This window comes from Aotus nancymaae, unplaced genomic scaffold, assembly GCF_030222135.1.
Source record: "Aotus nancymaae isolate 86718 unplaced genomic scaffold, 86718_ANA_hifiasm-v0.15.2.pri h1tg000029l, whole genome shotgun sequence".
NCBI classification, from domain to species: Eukaryota; Metazoa; Chordata; class Mammalia; order Primates; family Aotidae; genus Aotus; species Aotus nancymaae.
In genome coordinates, this window is record NW_026988442.1 from 7,831,546 (window position 1) to 7,853,204 (window position 21,659).

General features: G+C 43.9%; 1 protein-coding gene across 1 annotated transcript in view; it reads right to left on the minus strand.

The window, feature by feature from the left end:
• PANK2 (pantothenate kinase 2) overlaps window positions 1–21,284 on the minus strand; it is a 33,341-nt gene extending 12,057 nt beyond the window's left edge. Inside the window, 4 exon segments of the mRNA XM_012455384.3 lie at window positions 345–598; window positions 2,335–2,687; window positions 20,655–21,161; window positions 21,164–21,284. Of these exon segments, the coding sequence (XP_012310807.2) occupies window positions 345–598; window positions 2,335–2,687; window positions 20,655–21,161; window positions 21,164–21,281 (1,232 nt within the window). The 5' untranslated portion in view covers window positions 21,282–21,284.
• Between the last annotated feature and the right edge of the window lie 375 nt (window positions 21,285–21,659).

A 21,659-nucleotide genomic window follows, 5' to 3' on the forward strand; every position in this document is an offset into this window, starting at 1 on the left:
TTCAAAGCTGGGCCCCTTCCCATGCCTTCTCCTTACAGATGCTGCCTAATAACGTTAGCTATTTTGTATATGCACACCATAAACGATCTGAGGGCAAGGGCTACAGTGAGTCTGCTGATGTGATATTTTAGGAAATACCTAGGATAATAAATCTTGAACGGTAGAGGTTAAAGAAAACTAGGTCATAAAATCAGAATTTTCAAAGAGAAACATTTGTTTGCATAATCCAGAAACACTTAAATCTTTCACATAACAGGTTCTTGAAGGTGCAGTTATACGTAATACCTGAAAACTCAGCCTGTTACGATATTAAGAATAAATAATGACTTTTATATACAACTTACCTAGTACCTGTGACCCGTTTGTAATTATCTTTGGAATATACTGCTAAGATGCTAACCCCTGAGCCAATGTTCACCAGAAGCAGAGGATATGGATTTTTCAAATCAAATGGTAACTTCTGACACTTTTCAGAATCAGCAGGGTTTTCAAAGTAATAGCACTGGGACCGTCCATTGAATCCAACTGAGTCAATGTATAAAATTCCTTTTATTAAGCAATCTAGTTCATCCAGTTTGCAAAGCTGAAGATCACCTATCTGTAATGAAATAAGAATGTACTCAGATTTTTTAATAAGCCAACAGAAACAAAAATTCCACTCAAAAGACATCCCCACTAACCTGAAACAAACCATAGAAGTGCACTCACAGATGGGTATTACTTGTGCATGCTTTACAGAACAGGTTTAGGAACAAACAGAGGGACAGAGTGCTGAGACAGACTCCTGCTACCGCAGACCTAAATACACTCTACATATAAACTACTGCAGTAGCTGAGTAAGTGTGACCAAAAAAAAAAAAAAAACCACACACACGAAATTTATCAACTTTCAAGCAGAAATCCAGATCTCTGCTTACAGAGACAATGGAGCTAATGCATAGCTCAGGCCACAGCACTATCAGAAAGCATCTGGTGACACAGGCCAGGAGCCACAAGGACTGTGACAGAAGACCAACTCAATGCTTTGAAGCAGTATTAGAAAAGGCCACACATTATTATTATTATTATTTTTTTTTTGAGACAGTCTTGCTCCGTTGCTAGGCGCCAGGCTGGCGTGCAGTGGCACAATCTCAGCTCACCACAACCTCTGCCTCCTGGGTTCAAGCAATTCTCCTGCCTCAGCCTCCCGAGTAGCTGGGACTACAGGTGTGCGCCACCACGCCCAGCTAATTTTTGCATTTTTAGTAGAGACAGGGTTTCACCATGTTGGCCAGGATGGTCTCGATCTCTTGACCTCATGATCCGCCCGCCTCGGCCTCCCAAAGTGCTAGGATTACAGGCGTGAGCCACCACACGCAGTCGAGGCCACACATTATTTAACAACTGAAGCCAAAAGGCTGACAGTATCCAGTTAGAAGTTAAGAATTTTTTTTCCACTATCTAAACTAGCTACAGCCTCTTGGGAGGGAGGGGGATTTTAGCACTCAAAATTTGGACTTTTTAAAATTAATTCCATTTAAATAATAAATGACTAAATTTTTGTTTGTATTATGGAGCACTGTACAGCAATAGAAAAACATAGTCACTGAAGACATTTTCAATCTGTATTGCACCCTGAAGGTCAGGATCTTGGCCAATTCATTTGTCAGTTCTCTGGCCTACCCCCACCATCCACCCTGAAAGGACCTAGCCTCAAGGTCTTGTTCACAATGTTCTCCAGTGTTCACTCAATGAAAGCAAGAAAGAGTGCCTGGCAGCACTCCCCCAGGGGCCAGACATGGGAGAGACTCCAGTTAAGTGTGCAGTACAGGACAACACATCAGAAGGCATTCTGGGAGAGGAGGGCTCTGCAGTCACCCATCTCAGACCAGCCCTGAGCCTGAAAACACCACTTTGGACCAGAGTTCCTTGTTTTTTCAGCTAGTGAACACATGAGGAAACGACTGAGGGAGACAAATTATGCGGCAGACAAGAATGAAAACAATTTTATGACATGAAACGATTTTTTAAAATATTTAAATCTCATTCAAGATCTAATGATGTTCCTCATAGGCAGTTCCTTACTCAACGTATAGCGGATGCCCTACTTTTTCATACTAAAGGAACAAAATGCTACCTTTTTAGTGGCTCTGATTGTCATCCAGACATCTGAACTATATATACAACCAGCTCTAGATGGCTAACTCCTGACTATCACTAGTATACTTTTAATCTTCATTTGACTCAAGAAAATTCAAGTTCCATTAGAGATGAAAATTATTTCACCACTTGCTACTGGTATTATTTTTAACAATCAAATTGCCATATATTGTATATAAGCTAAAAAATGCATACTGTGAGAAAATCCTCCTCAAATTTGTACGCTCCACCTCCAGTGGCACAAAAGACAGTGTGGAGACTTGAGAAGTTTTTATCTCTGCCCATTTGAATAAAAGCAGGCATGTCATGAGTGGGAAAGCGTATAAAGTGCAGATTGCCTTTGCGTCCACACAGAGTCAGGTCCTTCAGTTCGAGGTGCACATCCCGAATGCCTGTGGACCCATAAGCCACATTGGAGGTCAGATACTTCCGAATGCTTTTAAGACTTTCCACTTCTTCCTCCTCTTCTTCAGCAGTGATGTCTTTGGGTTCAAAATAAACCAGCTTGACCAGAGTTCCACCGATATCCAAGCCAAACCATGGAAAAACTAAATGGGAAAGAAAAGCAAGTCAGAACAGCTTTTTTCTGAAAACTAAATTTACACTTACCACAGTAGCAACATATTTCAAACCCTATGGTTTCCAAAGAACGTAATTCTAAACAAAAAGGTTTTGGGACAAAGAAATGTGATTCCGTCTTGATTTAGATGCATTATCTTTAAAAAAAATACTAGAGCAAAGATGAAAAAGAAAAATATCAAAGTATTGAGCCAACCCAACCCAACCATCCTGTCAGACAAGCCCAAATGGCATGCATTATGAAACATTTTTAAAATAACAAGGTATAAGAAGCCGGGTGCAGTGGCGCACACCTGTAATCCCAGCACTTTGGGAGGCCAAGGCGGGTGGATCACGAGGTCAGAAGTTCAAGACCAGCCTGGCCAACATGGTGAAACCCGGTCTCTTAAAAAAAATAATAAATAATAAAATAAATAGAATAACAAGGTATAGGCCGGGTGCGGTGGCGCACACCTGTAATCCCAGCACTTTGGGAGGCCAAGACGGGTGGATCATTTGAGGTCAGGAGTTCGAGACCAGCCTGGCCAACGTGGTGAAACCCCGTCTCTTAAAAAAAAATAATAAAACAACAAGGTGGGGGGAAAAAAAAAAAACGAAGAAAAAAATAAAATAACAAGGTGACTACTCATATGCCTCAACTGTGAAAAAGATTCAGAATGAAAATCTCTATCTTCCCTATTAGCTTAAAAGAAAAACATTGAGACTTCAGAGGTCAGGTTTAGTAGCAAACTAGAGACAGGAAATTCCCAACACTATGTAACATATAAATTAAAATGGTCAATGTATCTTTCAAAATGTGATATCAAATATCAAAGGTTTCAACAGACGTTAACATCGGTTCCCAAAAAGTCGAGGCGAAATGGCTTATGCCTGTAATCTCAGCACTTCGGGAGGGCGAGGGGGGGTGGATCACCTGAGGTTAGGAGTTCGAGACCAGCCTGACCAATATGGTGAAGTCCCATCTCTACTTAAAATATAAAAATTAGCCAGGTGTGGTGACATGCACCTGTAGTCCCAGCTACTTGGGAAGCTGAAACAGGAGAATTTCTTGAACCAAGGAGATGGAGAATGCAGTGAGCTGAGATCGTACTACTGCACTCCAGCCTGGGCGACAGAACAAGACAGTATTTTTTAAAAAAAACAAAAGGGTGGGAAGCAGTGGCTCACACCTATAATCCCAGCACCTTGGGAAGCTGAGGCAGGCAGATCACCTGAGGTCAGGAATTCAAGACTAGCCTGGCCAACATGGGTGAAACCTCGTCTCTACTAAAAATATAAAAATTAGTCAGGCATGCTGGCGGGCGCCTGTAATCCTAGCTACTCAAAAGGCTGAGGCAGGAGAATCGCCTGAACCCGGGAGGGAGATGATGCAGTGAGCCGAGATGGCACCACTGCACTCCAGCCTGGGTGACAGAGCGAGACTCCATCTCAAAAAAAAAAAAAAAAAGGCCTGAAGAGATTGGATCAAGATGAACTACATAGACATAGAGGGTTCCAACGTAAGGAGGGGTCAAAGTGATGATTTTTTCAAATTTATAATGGTGTAAAAGCAGTAAGCATTCAGTAGAAACCCAACTTCAAGTACTTACTCTATTTTTTACTTTCAGTACAGTATTCAATAAATTACATAAGATATTCAACACTTTATTGCAAAATAATTATCTTTTATATTATTATTAAATCATCTAGCTTTACACTAGAAGATTTTGCCCAACTGGAGGCTAATTTAAGTATTCTAAGCACATTTAAGGTAGGTGTGGCTAAGCTATGATGTTCAGTAGGTTGGGTGTATTAAATGCATTTTGATTTACAGTATTTTCTTTTTCTCTTTTTTGAGGCAGCATCTCACTCCATCACCCAAGCTGGAGTGCAGTGACATAATCTCCGTTCACTGCAACCTCTGCCTCCTGGGCCCAAGTAATCCTCCTACCTCAGCCTCCTGGGTAGCTGGGACTACAGGTACATGGCACCACACTCAGCTAATTTTTGTATTTTTTGTAGAAACAGGGTTTCTTCATGTTGCCCAGGCTGGTCTCGAACTCTTGGGCTCAAGCAATCCCCCCACATCAGCCTCCCAAAGTGCTGGGATTACAAGCAAGAGTGTCCACTGTGGCCAGCGTGATTTACAGTATTCTCAACTTCTGGTATGTTTATGGAATGAAGCACCATCATAAGTCAAGGAGCATCGATACACGCTTCCCCTCCTAACCTAAATCCTAGATATTACTAAAGATGTGGGTTTAGGCCCGGTGGTTCACACCTGTAATCCCAGCACTCTGGGAGGCTGAGGAGGGCGGATCACCACCTGAGGTCAGGAGTTCAAGACTAGCTTGCACAACATGGTGAAATCCTGTCTCTACTAAAAATACAAAATTTAGCTGGGCATGGTGGCGGGCACCTGTAATCCCAGCTATTCAGGAGGCTGAGGCAGGAGAATTGCTTGAACCCGGGAGGTAGAGGTTGCAGTGAGCCAAGATCACACCACTGCACTCCAGTCTGGGTGACAGAGCAAAATTCCGTCTCAAAAAACAAAAAGACATGGGTTTATTGATATATTATTTTCTAAAATAATTCCGGGAAACAAGAAAAGATAGCAGCAGCAGAATTAAGTTACGGAGGCAATAACCATGCAGAAGCCTCAAAAGAGGAATGCTATTAAAACTTAAGAGCAGCTATGAAGGTAAGAGCACGTAGGGGTGCTCTTATCCAAGCTGCAGGGATGGTGGCTACCATGGAGAAACAAAAGCAGGTTTGGTGCAGTCACAAGTGATGGTAGAGAAATGTGTTTGGCACAAGTGGACAAATCCCCAACCCCCACAGAAGCAAAGTCTTCACTGGGAACAGGCATTATAGCCCCAGAATCGGGATGGCACTCAGGTGGCTGCTATTACCCAGAAGAAATAAGGAGACATTTTGCCCTGTATTTTCAACACATCTCATACCTCCCCTACAATCCATCCTGATCAACTGGTAATCCACTGGCAGAAGAATAGCAATTCTCAAACCAGAGATTATCACTTTTACAAACTAGAAAAACTAAAAGGGAAATTAACACCACAAAAACGAGAAACTATCTGAAGAAACAGTTGCAGGAATAAACAAGAGAATCATAAATATTCTCAGAGGCAAAATTATATCTCATCCATAAAAAATAAGGTACCATAGAGAAAATCAAAAATTAAAAAACAATTGCCAGATGTGTGTGGTTGCAAAAATTAACACATGATAAAATCATATACAACCAAATACACATATGCAAGAGTTTATGCAAAACTGTTGATATTTATTTTTCACCTTTTATTTTTAGAGACAGTGTGTCACTCTGTTGCCTAGGCTGGAGTGCAATGGCTCAATCACAACTCACTGTAACCTTTAACTCCTGAACTCAAGCAATCCTCCTGCCTCAGCATCCCAAGTAACTAGGACTACAGGAACACAACCATGCTACCTAATTTTTTAGTTTTTTGTAGAGACAAGGTCTCACTGTGTTGTCCAGGCTCATCTCCAACTCCTGGCCTCAAGCAATCCTCCAACCTTGGCCTCCCAAAGTGCTGAGATTACAGGCCTGAGTCATCATGCCCAGCTAAAACTGGCAAACTTTGAATAAGGTTTGTCCATGTTCAATTTCCTAGTTGTGGGAAAAAAATGTTCTCAAAACCAAAAAAAAAAAAGACAAACTATTTAATATGCATAGATCTCAAAAACAGGCTGAGTAAAAGAAACCTTGCACAAAAGGCTACATACTATATTATTTCATTCACTTGAAACTTTTGAAAATGCAAACTGGCCAGGCACAGTGGCTCACACCTGTAATCCTAGCACTCAGGGAGGCCAAGGCAGGTGAATCACCTGAGGTCAGAAGTAAGAGGCCAGCCTGGCCAATATGGTGAGAAACCCCAACGCTACTAAAAATACAAAAATTAGTTGGGCGTGGTAGAATGCAACTGTAATCCCAGCTACTCGGGAGGCTGAGGCAGGAGAATCACTTGAACCGGGAGGTGGAGGTTGCATAAGCCGAGATCACGCCATTGCACTCCAGCCTGGGCAACAGAGCAAGACTCAGTCTCAAAAAAAAAAGAAAAAAACTGCAAACTAATCATTTTTACATCTGAAAGCAAACAAATCTCTGGTAAACCAAATCTTGTTTGGGGGTAAAAGGCGTGTGTGTGTGTGTGTGTGTGTGTGTGTGTGTGTGTGTGTGTCTATATCAAAACTCATGGAATTGTATGTTTTAAATGGATTAAATTTATTGTATGTAAATTACAACTCATTAAACGCACTGTTACAAAAGAGAGACAACAATTGGTAAAATAAAGCTGAACAGATAAATTTAACACCAAAATAGGCACAGAAAAAACAAACAGAAAACAAAACTAATAGATTTTCCCCAAATGCCTCTCAAGTATGAAAGAAAGGTCAATACAGAGAAAACAGAACCTGGTTGGGTGCAGTGGCTCACACCTGTAATCCTAACATTTTGGGAGGCCAAGACGGGAGGATCACTTGAAGCCAGGAGTCCAAGACAAGCCAGTACAACACAGCCAGACCCTATCTCTACTTGAAAGAAAAAAAAAAAGAGGCTGGGCACAGTGGCTCATGCTTATAATCCTAGCAGTTTAGGAGGCCGAGGCAGCAGATCACTTGAGGTCAGGAGTTCAAGACCAGCCTGGCCAACAAGATGAAACTCCATCTCTATTAAAAATACAAAAATTAGCCAGAAATCACTTGAACTCAGGAGGTAGAGGTTGCAGTAAGCCAAGATTGTGGCACTGAACTCCAGTCTGGGTAACAGAGTAAGACTCTGTTTAAAAAAAAAATTACCTGCAGTCACAACTACTTAAGAGGTTGAAGTGAGAGGATCGCTGAGCCCAGGAGGTCAAAATTGTAGTGAGCTATGATCACACCACTGCACTCCAGCCTGGGTGACAGAGACCCTGTCTCTAATTTAACAAAACAAAGGAAGAGAGAGAATACAGAACCAGAAAGACCAACATCTTATGTGAGTTCTAGAAATTTCCTTGGGGAGAGGGAGGACACAAATCATCAGGTTACTCTAAGTGTTGAACAGTGTTTATCAGTCAGGAGAGAAGGGGAAGACAACTTAGACACATCCTATTGAAATTTCAAGATATCATAAGGAAAAAACTGAATTTCTATAAAGACACATAGATCACATAAAAGTCAGTATCAGACTTTTCATCAGCAGCACAGATGCCAGAAGACAACGGAGCACTGGCTTCAAAGTTGTAAGGAAAATTATTTTGAAATTTGTATCCAGCCAACCAAATAAGCTTTCAAGTAAGAGTGCAAAAACAATTTTTACACATGTAAGGGATCAACTTTACTACTCAAAAATCTTCCCTAACATAATTGGTAGATGAATGCCATCATAATTTTAAAACATCCAAGGGCTTTAAGAAACTTTTTTTTATCTAAGAGCTACAAGAAATAAACAAAATTACTGACTTTTAGAAAAATAAGCAATCTGAAACTAAAATACTTACATGATTTCGACATAGGAAGTTGAAGAGGGAAGAGAAAGGAGAAGGAAATGAAAGCAAGCAGCAGTTCTGTCTTGTTGAAAAAGGGAAGAAAAGATATATTCTGATTAATTCTATATAAGAATAGAGAAGTGATAGTTTAAATGTGTCAAAATTTAGAAGTAACTCCAGATGAGGAAAAAAACATGACTTTCACACTAGAAAAAAGCAATCAGTTCAAAAGAACTGAATGACAAGAAAAGGGAAAAAGTACAGTAAATACAAAACAGCCAGGTGTGGTGGCTCGTGCCTGTAATTCCAACACTTTGGGAGGCCAAAGTGGGTGGATCCCTTGAGGCCAGGAGTTGGAGACTAGCCTGGACAATACAGCAAAACCATATCTCTTTTGTATTTTTTTTCAGACAGTCTCACTCTTGTCGCCCAGGCTGGAGTGTGGTGTTGCCATCTCGGCTCATCGCAACCTCCGCCTCCCGGGTTCAAGCAATTCTCCTGCCTCAGCCTCCCAAGTAGCTGGGATTCCAGGCATGTACCACCACGCCCAGCTAATTTTTGTATTTTTAGTAGAGACGAAGTTTCACCATATTGGCCAGGCTGGCCTCAAACTCCTGGCCTTGTGATCCGCCCATCTCAGCCTCCGAAGTGCTGAAATTTCAGGCATGAGCCATTGTGCCTGGTGCAAGACCACATCTCTAAAAAAAATGTAGGCATGATGACATGCAACCACAGTCCCAGCTACTTGAGAGGCTGAGGCAGGGGGATCACTTGAGCCCAGGAGTTTGAGGCTACAGTGAGCTATGATAGAACCACTGCACTCCGGCCTGGCAACAGAACACAATCCTGTCTCATAAATAAATAAATAAAGCAAGCCTGTAATCCCCAAACTTTGGGAGGCCAAGGCAGGTGGATCACTTGAGGTCAGTAATTCGAGACCAGACTGGCCAACATGATGAAACCCCTAGCTCTCCTAAAAATACAAAAATCAGCTGGGTACGGTGGTGCACACCTGTAAGCCCAGCTACTTGGTAAGCTGTGAGGCAGGAAATCACTTGAACCCAGGAGATAGAGGTTGCAGTGATCCGAGATCATGCCATTGCACTACAGTCTACGCAACAGAGTAAGACTTCATTTCAAAAAAATTTAAAAATAATTTAAAAAATAAATGATGATGATAAGGAATGCAAACTTATCAGTGATCACAAATAGGTTAAATTTCCCTTCTAGATTGAAGAGAAAATTCTGTGAGCTTAACCACGAATTAGGAGGAAAAAAGGAGAAATTCAAGTATATGTTGATGTAAAAAGACATCTCAAACAAGATTATATACGCAAACTGAAGGAAAAATAGTAAATCACTCACAACGAAGTCACATCATGAGAAGCTGAATGCTTTGAAAGATGAAAATGCCATTTAGTCAAAAGTATTACACATATCAAAAATTTAAGCACTCTTAAGCACCTCACTGGAAATGAATATACTAGATAGAGCAGTTGATTTACATTTAAGAGCCATGGTACAGTAAAAGTCATATCCTGTTTCCTCAAGCCTGTAATCCCAGCACTTTGGGAGGCCGAGGTGGGTGGATCACGAGGTCAAGAGATCGAGACCATCCTGGTCAACATGGTGAAACCCCGTCTCTACTAAAAATACAAAAAATTAGCTGGGCATGGTGGCGCGTGCCTGTAATCCCAGCTACTCAGGAGGCTGAGGCAGGAGAATTGCCTGAACCCAGGAGGCGGAGGTTGCGGTGAGCCGAGATCGCGCCATTGCACTCCAGCCTGGGTAACAAGAGCTAAACTCCATCTCAAAAAAAAAAAAAAAAAAAAAGTCATACCCTGTTTCAAGACCAGCATTACATTTGGCAAGGAGCTATGCTCACATGAGAGGTGACCCTCCAAACAGTGATCTATAGGGGAAAGGAGATCCACCGTTCTCATCCCTATACTCACTATCATATACTTACTGATGGAAACACTGGATAGAATGACTGGCACCATTCATTCAAATGACTTGCTGAATTTATACACTTGAATTTAAAGTGTAAAATAAATGCCAGAAGAATGCCACGCCACTGTATCAAGCAAATGTTACCAGAAAGCAGATACAATACTAGCAGACCAAACAACTCAAACAAACAAAAAAAAAAACATTAAGAGGGAACAAAAAAACTATCATGTGCATAAAAAGTTCAACTGATGAATGTAATAGCCATGGTCCTCATGCACATTAACATATATTTCAAAAAAATATTAACAAGGAGAAACTGACACATCTACAAGTTAGTATGAGAATGACACAGACTTCAGACATTTTAGATTGCACACACACAAAATTATGGTAAAAAGAATTTTAATATCACAGCTAATAAGGTAGATCAAATAAACACAAATAGAACTCTTTGAAAAAACAAACAAAAAAAAAAAACAGCTGGGCGGGCAGTTCATGCCTGTAATTTACCCAGCACTTTAGAAGGCCAAGGTGAGTGGATCCTTTGAGGTCAGGAGCTCAAAACCAGCCTTGCCAACATCATGAAACCCCATCTCTACAAAAAATAAAAAAGACAAGAACTATTAGCTAGGCACGGTGGTGCATACTTGTAGTCTCAGCCACTCAGGAGGCTGAGGCAGGAGAATCGCTTGAACAATCAAGAGGCAGAGGTTGTAGTGAGCCGAGATCACACCACTGCACTCCAGCCTGGGCAACAGCGAGACTGTCTGCCAAAACAAACAAACAAAAAAAACTATGCAACCAAATATTCCTTTAAAAACCCATAAACCAGGCCCGGCACAGTGGCTCACACCTGTAATCCCAACACTTTGGGAGGCCGAGGCGGCGGATCACGAGGTCAAGAGATAAGAGACCATCCTGGCCAACATGGTGAAACCCCATCTCTACTAAAATACAAAGATTAGCTGGGCATGGTGGCACACGCCTGTAGTCCCAGCCACTAGGGAGGCTGAGGCAGGAGAATTGCTTGAACTCGGGAGGCGGAGGTTGCAGTGAGCTGAGATTGCGCCACTGCACTCCAGCCTGGTGCCTGGTGACAGAGCAAGACACTGTCTCAAAAAAAAAAAACAACAAAAACCCACAAACCGTTCACAAAAATTAACTGACTGCACTAGCTTAAAGAACTTCAAATTCCACAGAACAAATCACATTCACTTACTGCAAAACCTCAAAATTAGAAGTTAATCCAACAAAGAAATAAACCTATCTACTTGAAAAATTTTAAACCACCTATTAACTCTGGGATTAAAAAGGAAATCGAAACAAAATTTATGTTTAAATGAATGACAATGAGAATACCATACATACAGACACCAATAGGATATACCCAAATTAGTACTTACCCAAATTAGTACTTAAATGGAAATATCTAGCTTTAAACATTTATTAAATATACTCAATAAGTAAGCCTAAAGGCACAGCGGCTCATGCCTATAATCCCAGCACTTTGAGAGGCTGAGGCAGATGGATCACCTGAGGTCAGGGGTTCCAGACCAGCCTGGCCAACATGGCAAAACCCCATCTCTACTAAAAATACAAAAATTAGCAGGGCATGGTGGCACATGCCTGTAATCCCAGCTACTAAGGAAGCTGAGGCAGGAGAATTGCTTGAACCCAGGAGGCAAAGGCTGCAGTGAGCCAAGATTGTGCCACTGCAGATCATGCCACCCTACTCCAGGCTGGGCAACAGAAAAGAGACTCCATCTCAAATAAATAAATACATACATATATACACAAAGTTGTACAGTAAGATTAACAGACCATGGCCAAAGGGAGTCTTCTCAGTAATGCCACAACAGCATTTACATTAGAAATTCTGATTAGTAAGATTTTAAAAAAATGGTTATCTCAATAGAGTCCAAAAAATAAAATCCAACATAACCAATTAATTTCTTTTTTTTTGAGATGGAGTCTGGCCTAGTTGCCACGCTAGAGTGCAGTGGTGTGATCTCGGCTCACTGCAACCTCTACCTCTCAGGTCAAGCAATTCTCCTGCCTCTGCCTCCCTAGTAGCTGGGACTACAGGCTCCTATCACCACGCCCAGCTAGTTTTTTTATATTTTTAGTAGAGATGAGGTTTCACCATGTGGACCAAGCTGCTCTTGAACTTCTAAGCTCAATTAATCTGCCTGCCTCTGCCTCCCAAAGTGGTGGGATTACAGGCGTGAGCCATCGTACCCAGGCTTTTTTTTTTTTTTTTTTTTTTGAGAGACACAGTCTCACTCTGTCATCCAGGCTAAAGTGGTACAAACACCAGGCTCAGGCTCACTGCAGCCTCAACCTCCCTGGATCAAGTGATCCTCCCACCTCAGCCTCCCAAGTAGCTGGGGACTACTGGTGCATGTCACCACACCCAGCTAATTTTTTTAGAGATGGGGTTTCACCATGTTGCCCAGGCTGGTCTCAAACTCCTGAGCTCAAGCAATCCACCCGCCTCAGCATCCCAAAGTGCTGAGACTACAGGTGTGAGCTAACGCACCCAGCCTAGAGCTCTTGTTATATCATCACATCCTCACATCTCACTGCTAAGAGAAGGCCCCCACTTCTAGTTAGTGAGTCCTGGCCATTAATTTTCAGATATTTCATTCTATTCACAGCCCTTAACATGTTTCCTGATATTAAGACCTCCAAGGTACTCAGTCTAGACGATCTATACTTGACCTACATATTTCACAACTTATGCAAAGTACAAGGTCCTGTCATAGGTTTGAACAACTGAAATGCTTTAAGAGTGTGGAAAGACAAAACTTTTTTCCTCTGCTCTCACACTACAATGATCAACACAGAAAACTTCTGTGAGTCCACACACAAGCGAGCAACCAATTCTGCAGCAGACACCAGCTAGGTGCCCTCCAATGCAATTCCAACACTGTCTACCTGGAGATAGCATCATATCCCACAGGTTGAGGGCTAAGTCCCACAAGACAGCTCCTCCACCACACCTCTGCCAGACACCAGTTGCCAGACTGGGCTTCCAGAACTTCTGATTAACTGGCTTCATGTTGGTGTTCCCACAACCCCTCTTTGGTTTGAATTAACTTGTTAGACTGGCTCACAGAACCCAGAAACACATTTCCTGGTTTATTGTAAGACTAATTCAAAGGATTCAAGAGGAAGAGACACATAGTACAAGGTATGGAGGAGGGACATCCAACTTCTGTGCTCTTGGACACTGCACCCACCAGGAACCTCGTTTGGCTATCCAGAATTCTCCAAACCCTGTCCTCTTGGGTTTTTAATGGAGGCTTCATTAGTAGGTATAGTTGATCAAATCACTGGTCACTGGTGATCAACTTAACCTTCAAGCCTCCTTCCCTACCCCAGAGGCTAGGAAGGAGGAAAATCCCAACTTTCTAATCCTGTCTTGGTCTTTCCATGACCAAGTTCCCTAGAGACTTTCGGCCATCAGTTAACTCCTTAGCACACAAAAAGACATCACTGTGGAGTTTCTAAGGATTTTAGGAGTTGTATGCCAGGAAATGGGCAGAAGACCAATATATATTTCACAACATCACACTTTCCAATGGGAAATACACTGTTCATAAATATGTGCTCAATTTTCCAACATTATGAACTACACTTTTACCAGACTACACATGGTTAATAACATCGTAAATCCATGTCTAGGCTGTTCGAGGAAGCAATATCTTGGCCTCACATTAAAAGATGTACTTTAATAATTTATTCTTATTCCCAAAATAGTTTTAAACTCAGGAACTAGATACGGTGGCTCATGCCTGTAATCCCAGCACTTTGGGAGGCCAAGGCATGTAGGATCACGAGGTCAAGAGATCAAGACCATCCTGGCCAACATGGTGAAACCCTGTCTCTACTAAAAATACAAAAATTAGCTGGGCATGGTGGCATGTGCCTGTAATCCCAGCTACTTGGGAGGCTGAGGCAGGAGAATTGCTTGAACCCGGGAGGTAGAGGTTGCAGTGAACCGAGATGGTGCCACTGCACTCCAGCCTGGTCAACAGAGCAAGGAAAAAAAAAAAAGACCACATATTGTAAAATCAGCAGATTCAACAACAAATTCTACATTCAGGAAATATAAACACACAAAATGTAATAGACTACTAAAAAACTGAGATGGCTTTCACTTTTAGAAAGCAAACTTGAAGCCACAATTTAGAAAAGGAAGTTTATATATCCTAGTCAGCCTCACTTGAACAATGCCTTAAGATAAAGATACCCCAAATTATGAACCTGAGAAAAGCTCACAATGCTACAAACTTAAGTCCAAAAAACATCACTGCTGTTAATTAAAATAGCTATTCTTTTCATTGGCTGATAAGATGCTCTACAATAGCCTAGTCTATCTTCCTCTTTTTTTTTGACATGTTTTAAGTATTAAAAAAAAAAAAAAAAATGGAGAAAGGGTCTCCCTCTGTTGCCTAGGCTCAAGTGGAGTGGCATGATCATAGCTTAGTGCAACCCCAGTCTTCTGGGCTCAAGCAATCCTCCTGTCTCAGCCTCCCAAGTAGCTGGGACTATAACCATGTGCCACCGCACCCAGCTAATTTGTTTTTTATTACTTATTTATTTGAGATGGAGTCTCACCCCGTCACCCAGGCTGGAGTGCAGTGGCACAATCTCAGCTGACTGCAAATTTCACCTCCTGGGTTTAAGTGATTCTCCTGCCTCAACCTCAAGTAGCTGAGATTACAGGTGTGCACCACCATATCCGGCCAATTTTTGCATTTTCAGTAGAGACAGGGTTTCACCAGATTGGCCAGACTGGTCTGGAACTCCTGACCTCAAGTGATCTGCCACCTCTACCTCCCAAAATGCTAGGATTACATGTGTGAGCCACCACATTTGGCCTTTTTATTTTTAGAGACAAGGTCTGGCTATGTTGCCAAAGCTGGTCTTGAACTCCTGACCTGAAGTGATCTTCCTGCCTCAGCCTCCTACAGTGCTAGGATTACAGGAATGAGCCTGCAAACCCAGCCAGCAAAATACTTTTAACAATACATATCTCTTCTTGCTATGGTCTCCCCAGATAGAAGGCAGAGACACCAACACTGAACAACCATATTATCCAAATGCATGATTCTTATACATGGCCCCTCAAGTAATACACTGTACCATTTTACACAGCTGCATAACTGGACTATTTTTAGTCCCTGCTTATTGCTTAGGATTTGCTATATATCTAAGAAGAGGGGCCATATTAACTTTCATCCATTTAAAGTTGATATATCGGCCAGGTGTGGTGGCTCACACATAGTAATCCAGCTACTCAGGAGCTGTAGTCCTGTAGTCCCAGCTACTCAGCAGGCTGAGGCAGGAGAATCACTTGAACCCAGGAGACGAGGCTGCAGTGAGCTGAAATCCTGCCACTGCACTCTAGCCTAGGGGACAGAGTGGAACTCCGTCTCAAAAAATAAATAAATAAAAATAAGGCTGATAAATCAATAGGTTAAAAATCTAACATCACTGTTGATGTATGGAACTGGTGCTGGGGCCCTGTTAGACTGCCTTTATTAGGCTCAGCATTTCGGCTTCAGTTAGGGAATTTAAGAGCTCAGGAAAAATGTTAGATTGCTATAGATTTGTGGCCCACTTGGAGACGCAAGATGGAGAAGATTTTTTTTTTTGGAGACAGAGTTTTGCTCTTGTTGGCCAGGCTGGAGTTTAGTGGCACAATCTTGGCTCATTGCAACCTCCACCTCCCGGGTTCAAGTGACTCTCCTTCCTCAGCCTCCCAAGTAGCTGGGATTACAGGCATGTGCTGCCACACCCAGTTAATTTTTTGTATTTAGTAGAGATGGGGTTTCACCATGTTGGTCAGGCTGGCCTCAAACTCTTAAACTCAGGTGAACCACCTGGCTCAGCCTCCCAAAGTGCTGTGATTACAGACATGAGCCACCATGCCCGGCCGAAATGGTTTTCAACCTATTGATTTATCAGCTTTCCTAATTCTCTAACTGAAACCGAAATGCTGAGCCTAATAAAGGCAGTCTAACAGGGCCCCAGCACCAGTTCTATACATCCAACATCGATGCTCCTCCGAAAGTCAAGAAAAAGTGATCCATTTTCGGCCAGGCGCAGTGGCGCACGCCTATAATCCCAGCACTTTGCGAGGCTGAGGCAGGTGGATCACCTGAGGTCGGGAGTTCCAGACCAGCCTGACTAACATGGAGAAATTCCGTCTCTAATAAAAATACAAAATTAGCCAGGCGTGGTGGCTCATGTCTGTAATCCCAGCTACTTTCAGGAGGCTGAGGCAGGAGAATCACTTGAACTGGGAGACAGGTTGCAATGAGTCGAGATCACATCACTGCACTCCAGCCTAGGGAACAACAGTGAAACTCCATCTCAAAAAAAAAAACCAATCCATTTTCTAGGCTAGTGTTGTCAAGTTACAAACAGAAGCTTTATTATGAAGGTTAAGTATAGTCCATGATTTGTATGAGTTCAAAATCAGTAAGTCCCAAAGGTCTCCCTGGTGTGCTACAACATGCCTTGCGAACCATCTTCAAAGAACCAGCTGGTCTTCCACACTATTGTGGAGCATTTTGATCACAGAGTTTCCACACCTTCTGCACATGTGCTGCACATATGCTGAATACCTGGAGCCCTTGATAAAAATGTACATTCTCTTGTTATGTGAGTGTCGACATTTGCCAAAATTATACATTTTACTCTATTTAGTTAGGCCTCAATAAAATTTAAAATGCAATTTTAGATCCATTTGCAGACCTATAGCATGCAATGGTAGGTTGGAGTGGGTGGAGAGAAACATGTTTTAAAAACTTGAGAACCGGCTGGGCACGGTGGCTCACGCCTGTAATCCTAGCACTTTGGGAGGCCAAGGTGGGTGGATCACCAGAGGTCAGGAGTTCAAGACCAGCCTGGCCATGATGGTGAAACCCCATCTTTAAAAAAAAAAAAGAAAAAAAACTTGAGAACCACAGCTCTGGATTACATCACACGTACCTCCCCACCCCAAAATGTGGACCAAGAACACCGGGTCTGAAGTCAGACACCAGGAATCGAAACCCAGCTCCATCACTAACTCACTATATGGCCTCAGACAAAAGCACAATTTCCCTGAGCCTGTTTCCTCATCTGGAAATTGGGGATAAAAAACACCTACCTCACAGGATAACTATGAGACTTAACTAAGATGTTTATAAAATACTTGGCATAGTATCTAAGACAAGCACTGAGAAAATGGTAGCTACGTTACCATCATCAGCATCTTGATTTCCATCATTTTAAAATCAATCTTTATTTGGTATTTCTCTCAGCCCTTCGAGACATACCTCAACCTGATGCAAAACTTTTGATGAACTTACATATACACATGCCTAGCCTCATCTCTAGGGATTCTGATGCAGTAAGTCTGGGATGGGGGCAGGTTTGGGAACGACACTGCTCTAGGAAATGTGTGAGAGAACATGACTATAACCAGGACTACAAGAATGCCTAAGATAACCTGAATAGCTCCTTCAAGTTTCTTATTTTTTCTTTTTTTTTTTTTTTTTTTGAGACAGAGTCTCACTCTGTCACCAGGCACCAGGCTGGAATACAGTGGCACGATCTCGGCTCACTGCAACCTCCGCCTCCTGAGTTCAAGCAATTCTCCTGCCTCAGCCTCCCGGGTAGCTGGGACTATAGGCGCACACCACCACATCCAGCTAATTTTTTTTCTATTTTTAGTAGAAACGGGGTTTCATCATGTTGGCCAGGATGGTCTTGATCTCTTGATCTCATGATCCGCCCGCCTTCGGCCTCCCAAAGTGCTGGGATTACAGGCTTGAGCCACCACGCCCGGCCTCTTTTTTTTTTTCTTGAGACAGAGTTCTCACTCTGTCAGCAGGCTGGAGTACAGTGGTATGATCTCAGCTCAGTGCAACCTCCTCCTCCCCGGTACAATGGATTCTCCCATCTCAGCCTCCTGAGTAGCAGGGATTACAGGTGTACACCACCAAGCCCAGCTAATTTTTCTATTTTTAGTAGAGATGGGGTTTCACCATGCTGGCCAGGCTGGTCTCTGGTCGAACTCCTGACCTCAGGTGATCCACCCACCTTGGCCTACCAAAGTGCTGCAATTACAGGCGTGAGCCACTGTGCCCAGCCTGCTTCTCCATCTAACAGGGCACCCCAAATAGTACAGAAGGAACAAATGGAAGGAAAATCAGCATCCTGTTTACTCCTTTAGCAGGTCTCATTACCCAAGAGATGGGTTTTATGATTCATCAGCCAGAGAAGGCAATGAAGGGAATCACAACAAACATCAGACACCAAAACAAAATATAAACTCTATAGCATGAATATGTGTCTACTTAGTTCCCTAAAATAAGTTACAAAACTACCTTAATATAATTCTCCCCACACAGTGTAAACTAGTTTTTTGGAGTGTGGTCTTTGAGTCACCTGTATCTGAACATGAGGAGCTTAACTGGGCCCACCAAATCTGCAGTTTTACCAGGTCATTCTCATGCTCAGTATTTGGAAGTACTTCCCACAGTAGCTAAAAATTTTCGCCTCAAGTAAGTGAATCTTGAACACAAAAGATCAAACTTATGCTTGGTCTTAGAAGGAAGAAACAATTAATAGAACATAAATAATTCAGTAAAACACAGTGGTCCACAGCAAAAGCTATGAAGCTAAAAATCCTGAGTTTACATTTCTATTTCACAACGCATTAGCCATTTGACACTGGGCAAATGTGACCCAGTTTTCTCATCTGTATAATAGAATACTACCACCTACCTCAGAGTCATGAGGCTAACAAGTTACCAAAGCTCTTAGAAGGCTGCCAGGCCAGGCACAATGACTCACATCTATACTCTTGGCACTTTGGGAGACCGAGGTGGGAAGATCGCTTGAGACCAGGAGGAGTTCAAGACCAGCCTGGGCAATATAACGAGATCCCATCTCTATTTAAAAAAATTTAAAAATAAAAAATCAGCCTGGCATAGTGGCACCTGCCTTTAGTCCCAGCTATGCAGGAGGCTGAAGCAGGAGGATGGCTTGAGCCCAGAAGGTTAAGGCCACAATAAGCCACGATCATGCCACTGCACTCCAGCCTGGGCAACAGAACAAGGCACTGTCTCAAACTAAAAAAACCAAAAAAACAAACCAAAAAAACCCTTGTGGCTAATGGCTGTGATTCTTATTTGCTGAATCTTTGGAATTTACATCCATTTCCAATGATGTAATACAAAACCATGAAGGATCTCATATTTTGCATTGCTTCAAACTCAGGTTCTTCTCAAGTAAAACAAAACTAGGTGACTGACTGAAAATGGCACAGATTAAGAATCTGTTTTCCAAATCTGTTGCAAGAAGATGGAAAAAGACAAAAGAATTGAAAACTCCCAAACTTTTCACAGCAAAATAGAACTGCGTTTAATCATCCATATCAGAGAAAATTCAAAAAAGCAATGGGGTGATTGCCCCAAAGGTACAAGACTATCCAATAAAGACCTCACACACATCTTGCCATTTTCCCTCCCTCTCACAATCTGCATTTACACAAGTCAGTTTCCTGAAATAGCAATCTGGCAAAATCCACCAAAAAGTCCAACCACATGTAAAATGGCACCATACTGTAAAGCTCATATTACAGTATCAGGACAATTGATACTTTTAACAGTAGCAATGGCTGCCAGGCAGCGGTCCTGAATTGAAGACCTGTAAAAGAGAGAAAATAACACAACACAGAAAAAGAAACCTGATCATAAAATGGAGAAACCAATTCTCTGGGAAGGGCGTACACAAATCCCAAGGCAAAATTCAGAAAGATGTTGTTTTTCCCTCAAAACAAAGAGCCTTAATGCCCAGAATGCCAGAGTTCTGAATCGTGAGTACCCGCAAATAGAAATAAGGAAAACGGGGAGGATATGTGGGTGAGAGATGACCTGGATTCTCATGGGAAGAAGAGCAGCCAAAGCTTAGAGGTACACGGAATACAGTTTTAGGCCTGGTGCAACTCACGGGGCAGCTAACCATTTTCCAGTAAGCCCGAAATTGAAGAATAAAAGGGACTTAAAGTATTAGCAGCTCTTTGGCAACCCACGGAAGACAGACATTGGGGATTCAAAGGATTTGGGGGAAGGGGAGGTGGAAATGAGTCAAAAGCAGCCTTCTTGAAGATAAAATCATGTGATCCTGGGGAAAAGAATGCCCGAGGAGCTAAGAAAAGGGAGCACGGGTCCTGGGAAAAAGCCCACCACTTCAACAAACCGGAAGCGTAGACCCACGGGCGAAGGGGGGCCCCCAAAGGTGCTGTTTTCGGGGCACCCGAGGCCTCCAAGCCGGGTGTCAAGCCACGCACTAACGAGGAACCACAGCGCGGAGACAGTGTCCGCGCGCGGGAAAAACTGCGGCCACGCCGGAAGGGGGTAGGGCAGGGCAGGGCAGGCCGGAAGGGGGGGCAGGGCTGGCCTGGAAGGCGCCCCACGGGGCACTTACGCGGCCGCTTTTTCCTCAGGCTTTCGACGCGCTGACGGGTGACCGCGGTGGGGCCGCTGTAGGAGCCCAGTCGGTCCCGCCTCGCGCTCTCTGCCGAGGCCCCGACCGAGGGCACCGACGCGCTGCTCGCCCGGCGCCGCAGTGGCTCCCGCCGCCGCCCTTCGGGGCCCCCGGCTGCCTGCTCCCCAGCCGACGAGGCGGAGGTGGCGGAGGCCCTGCCGTGGCGCTCCATGGGCGCGCCGAGCCGGCCCGCTCCCATCCGCAGCAGCCACCGCTGCCGCCCGAGCCAGCCCCCCAGCGTCGGACTCCTCCTTGCTTCCTCCACTGTAGTCCAGCCGGAGCAGAGGCGCGCCCTCGGCCGGCCGCCTCTTCCGTTGCGCCAATGCGTAGGAAGCCAATCCGACGAGGCTGGGGGCGGCCCGAAGGCCTCGCGTCCAATCGGCTCCCTAATTCGAGGAGGATTGACCGTATCTCTGTCGAATCAGAGGCTCCCGTGACGGGGCGGGAGAAGGTGTTGGAGGAGGGGATCCGGGTTCCGCGGAGGAGGAGAAGGCGGTGTAGCCGAAAAGAGAGTGATGGCGGCGCCGCCCAATGGACACGTGGGTGGAAGAGCCCGCGCCTCCTCATCCACCCCGGCCATCAACCCCGCCCCCCCCCCCGCCCGGTCCATGGGTCTGTTCCCCGGGCCGCGGAACTCTCCTGGGGCGACCCCGAGTCCTACCCCGAGTCCCACCCCGCTGCTCCGTGCAGTCCTCGTAGCTCGAGCCCTCCTCCAGCTCAGTAGTGCTTCCGCAGCGCCTGGCCGCCGGTCGTCGGCAGACCAAAGGGCTTGAATCGCGGCTGACCTTAGCCTTTGTCCGTCGGCCTTGTTCCTCAGCTGCCGTCGAGGCCGCCAGTCCCTCCCCCAGCATGTTTGGGCTAAGCCGCCTCCTTTCCGCCTGCGTTGGATGGAGACGTTCCCGGTACCAGAAGGAATGAAAGGACTGGGGCTGGTCTCCATGGCAA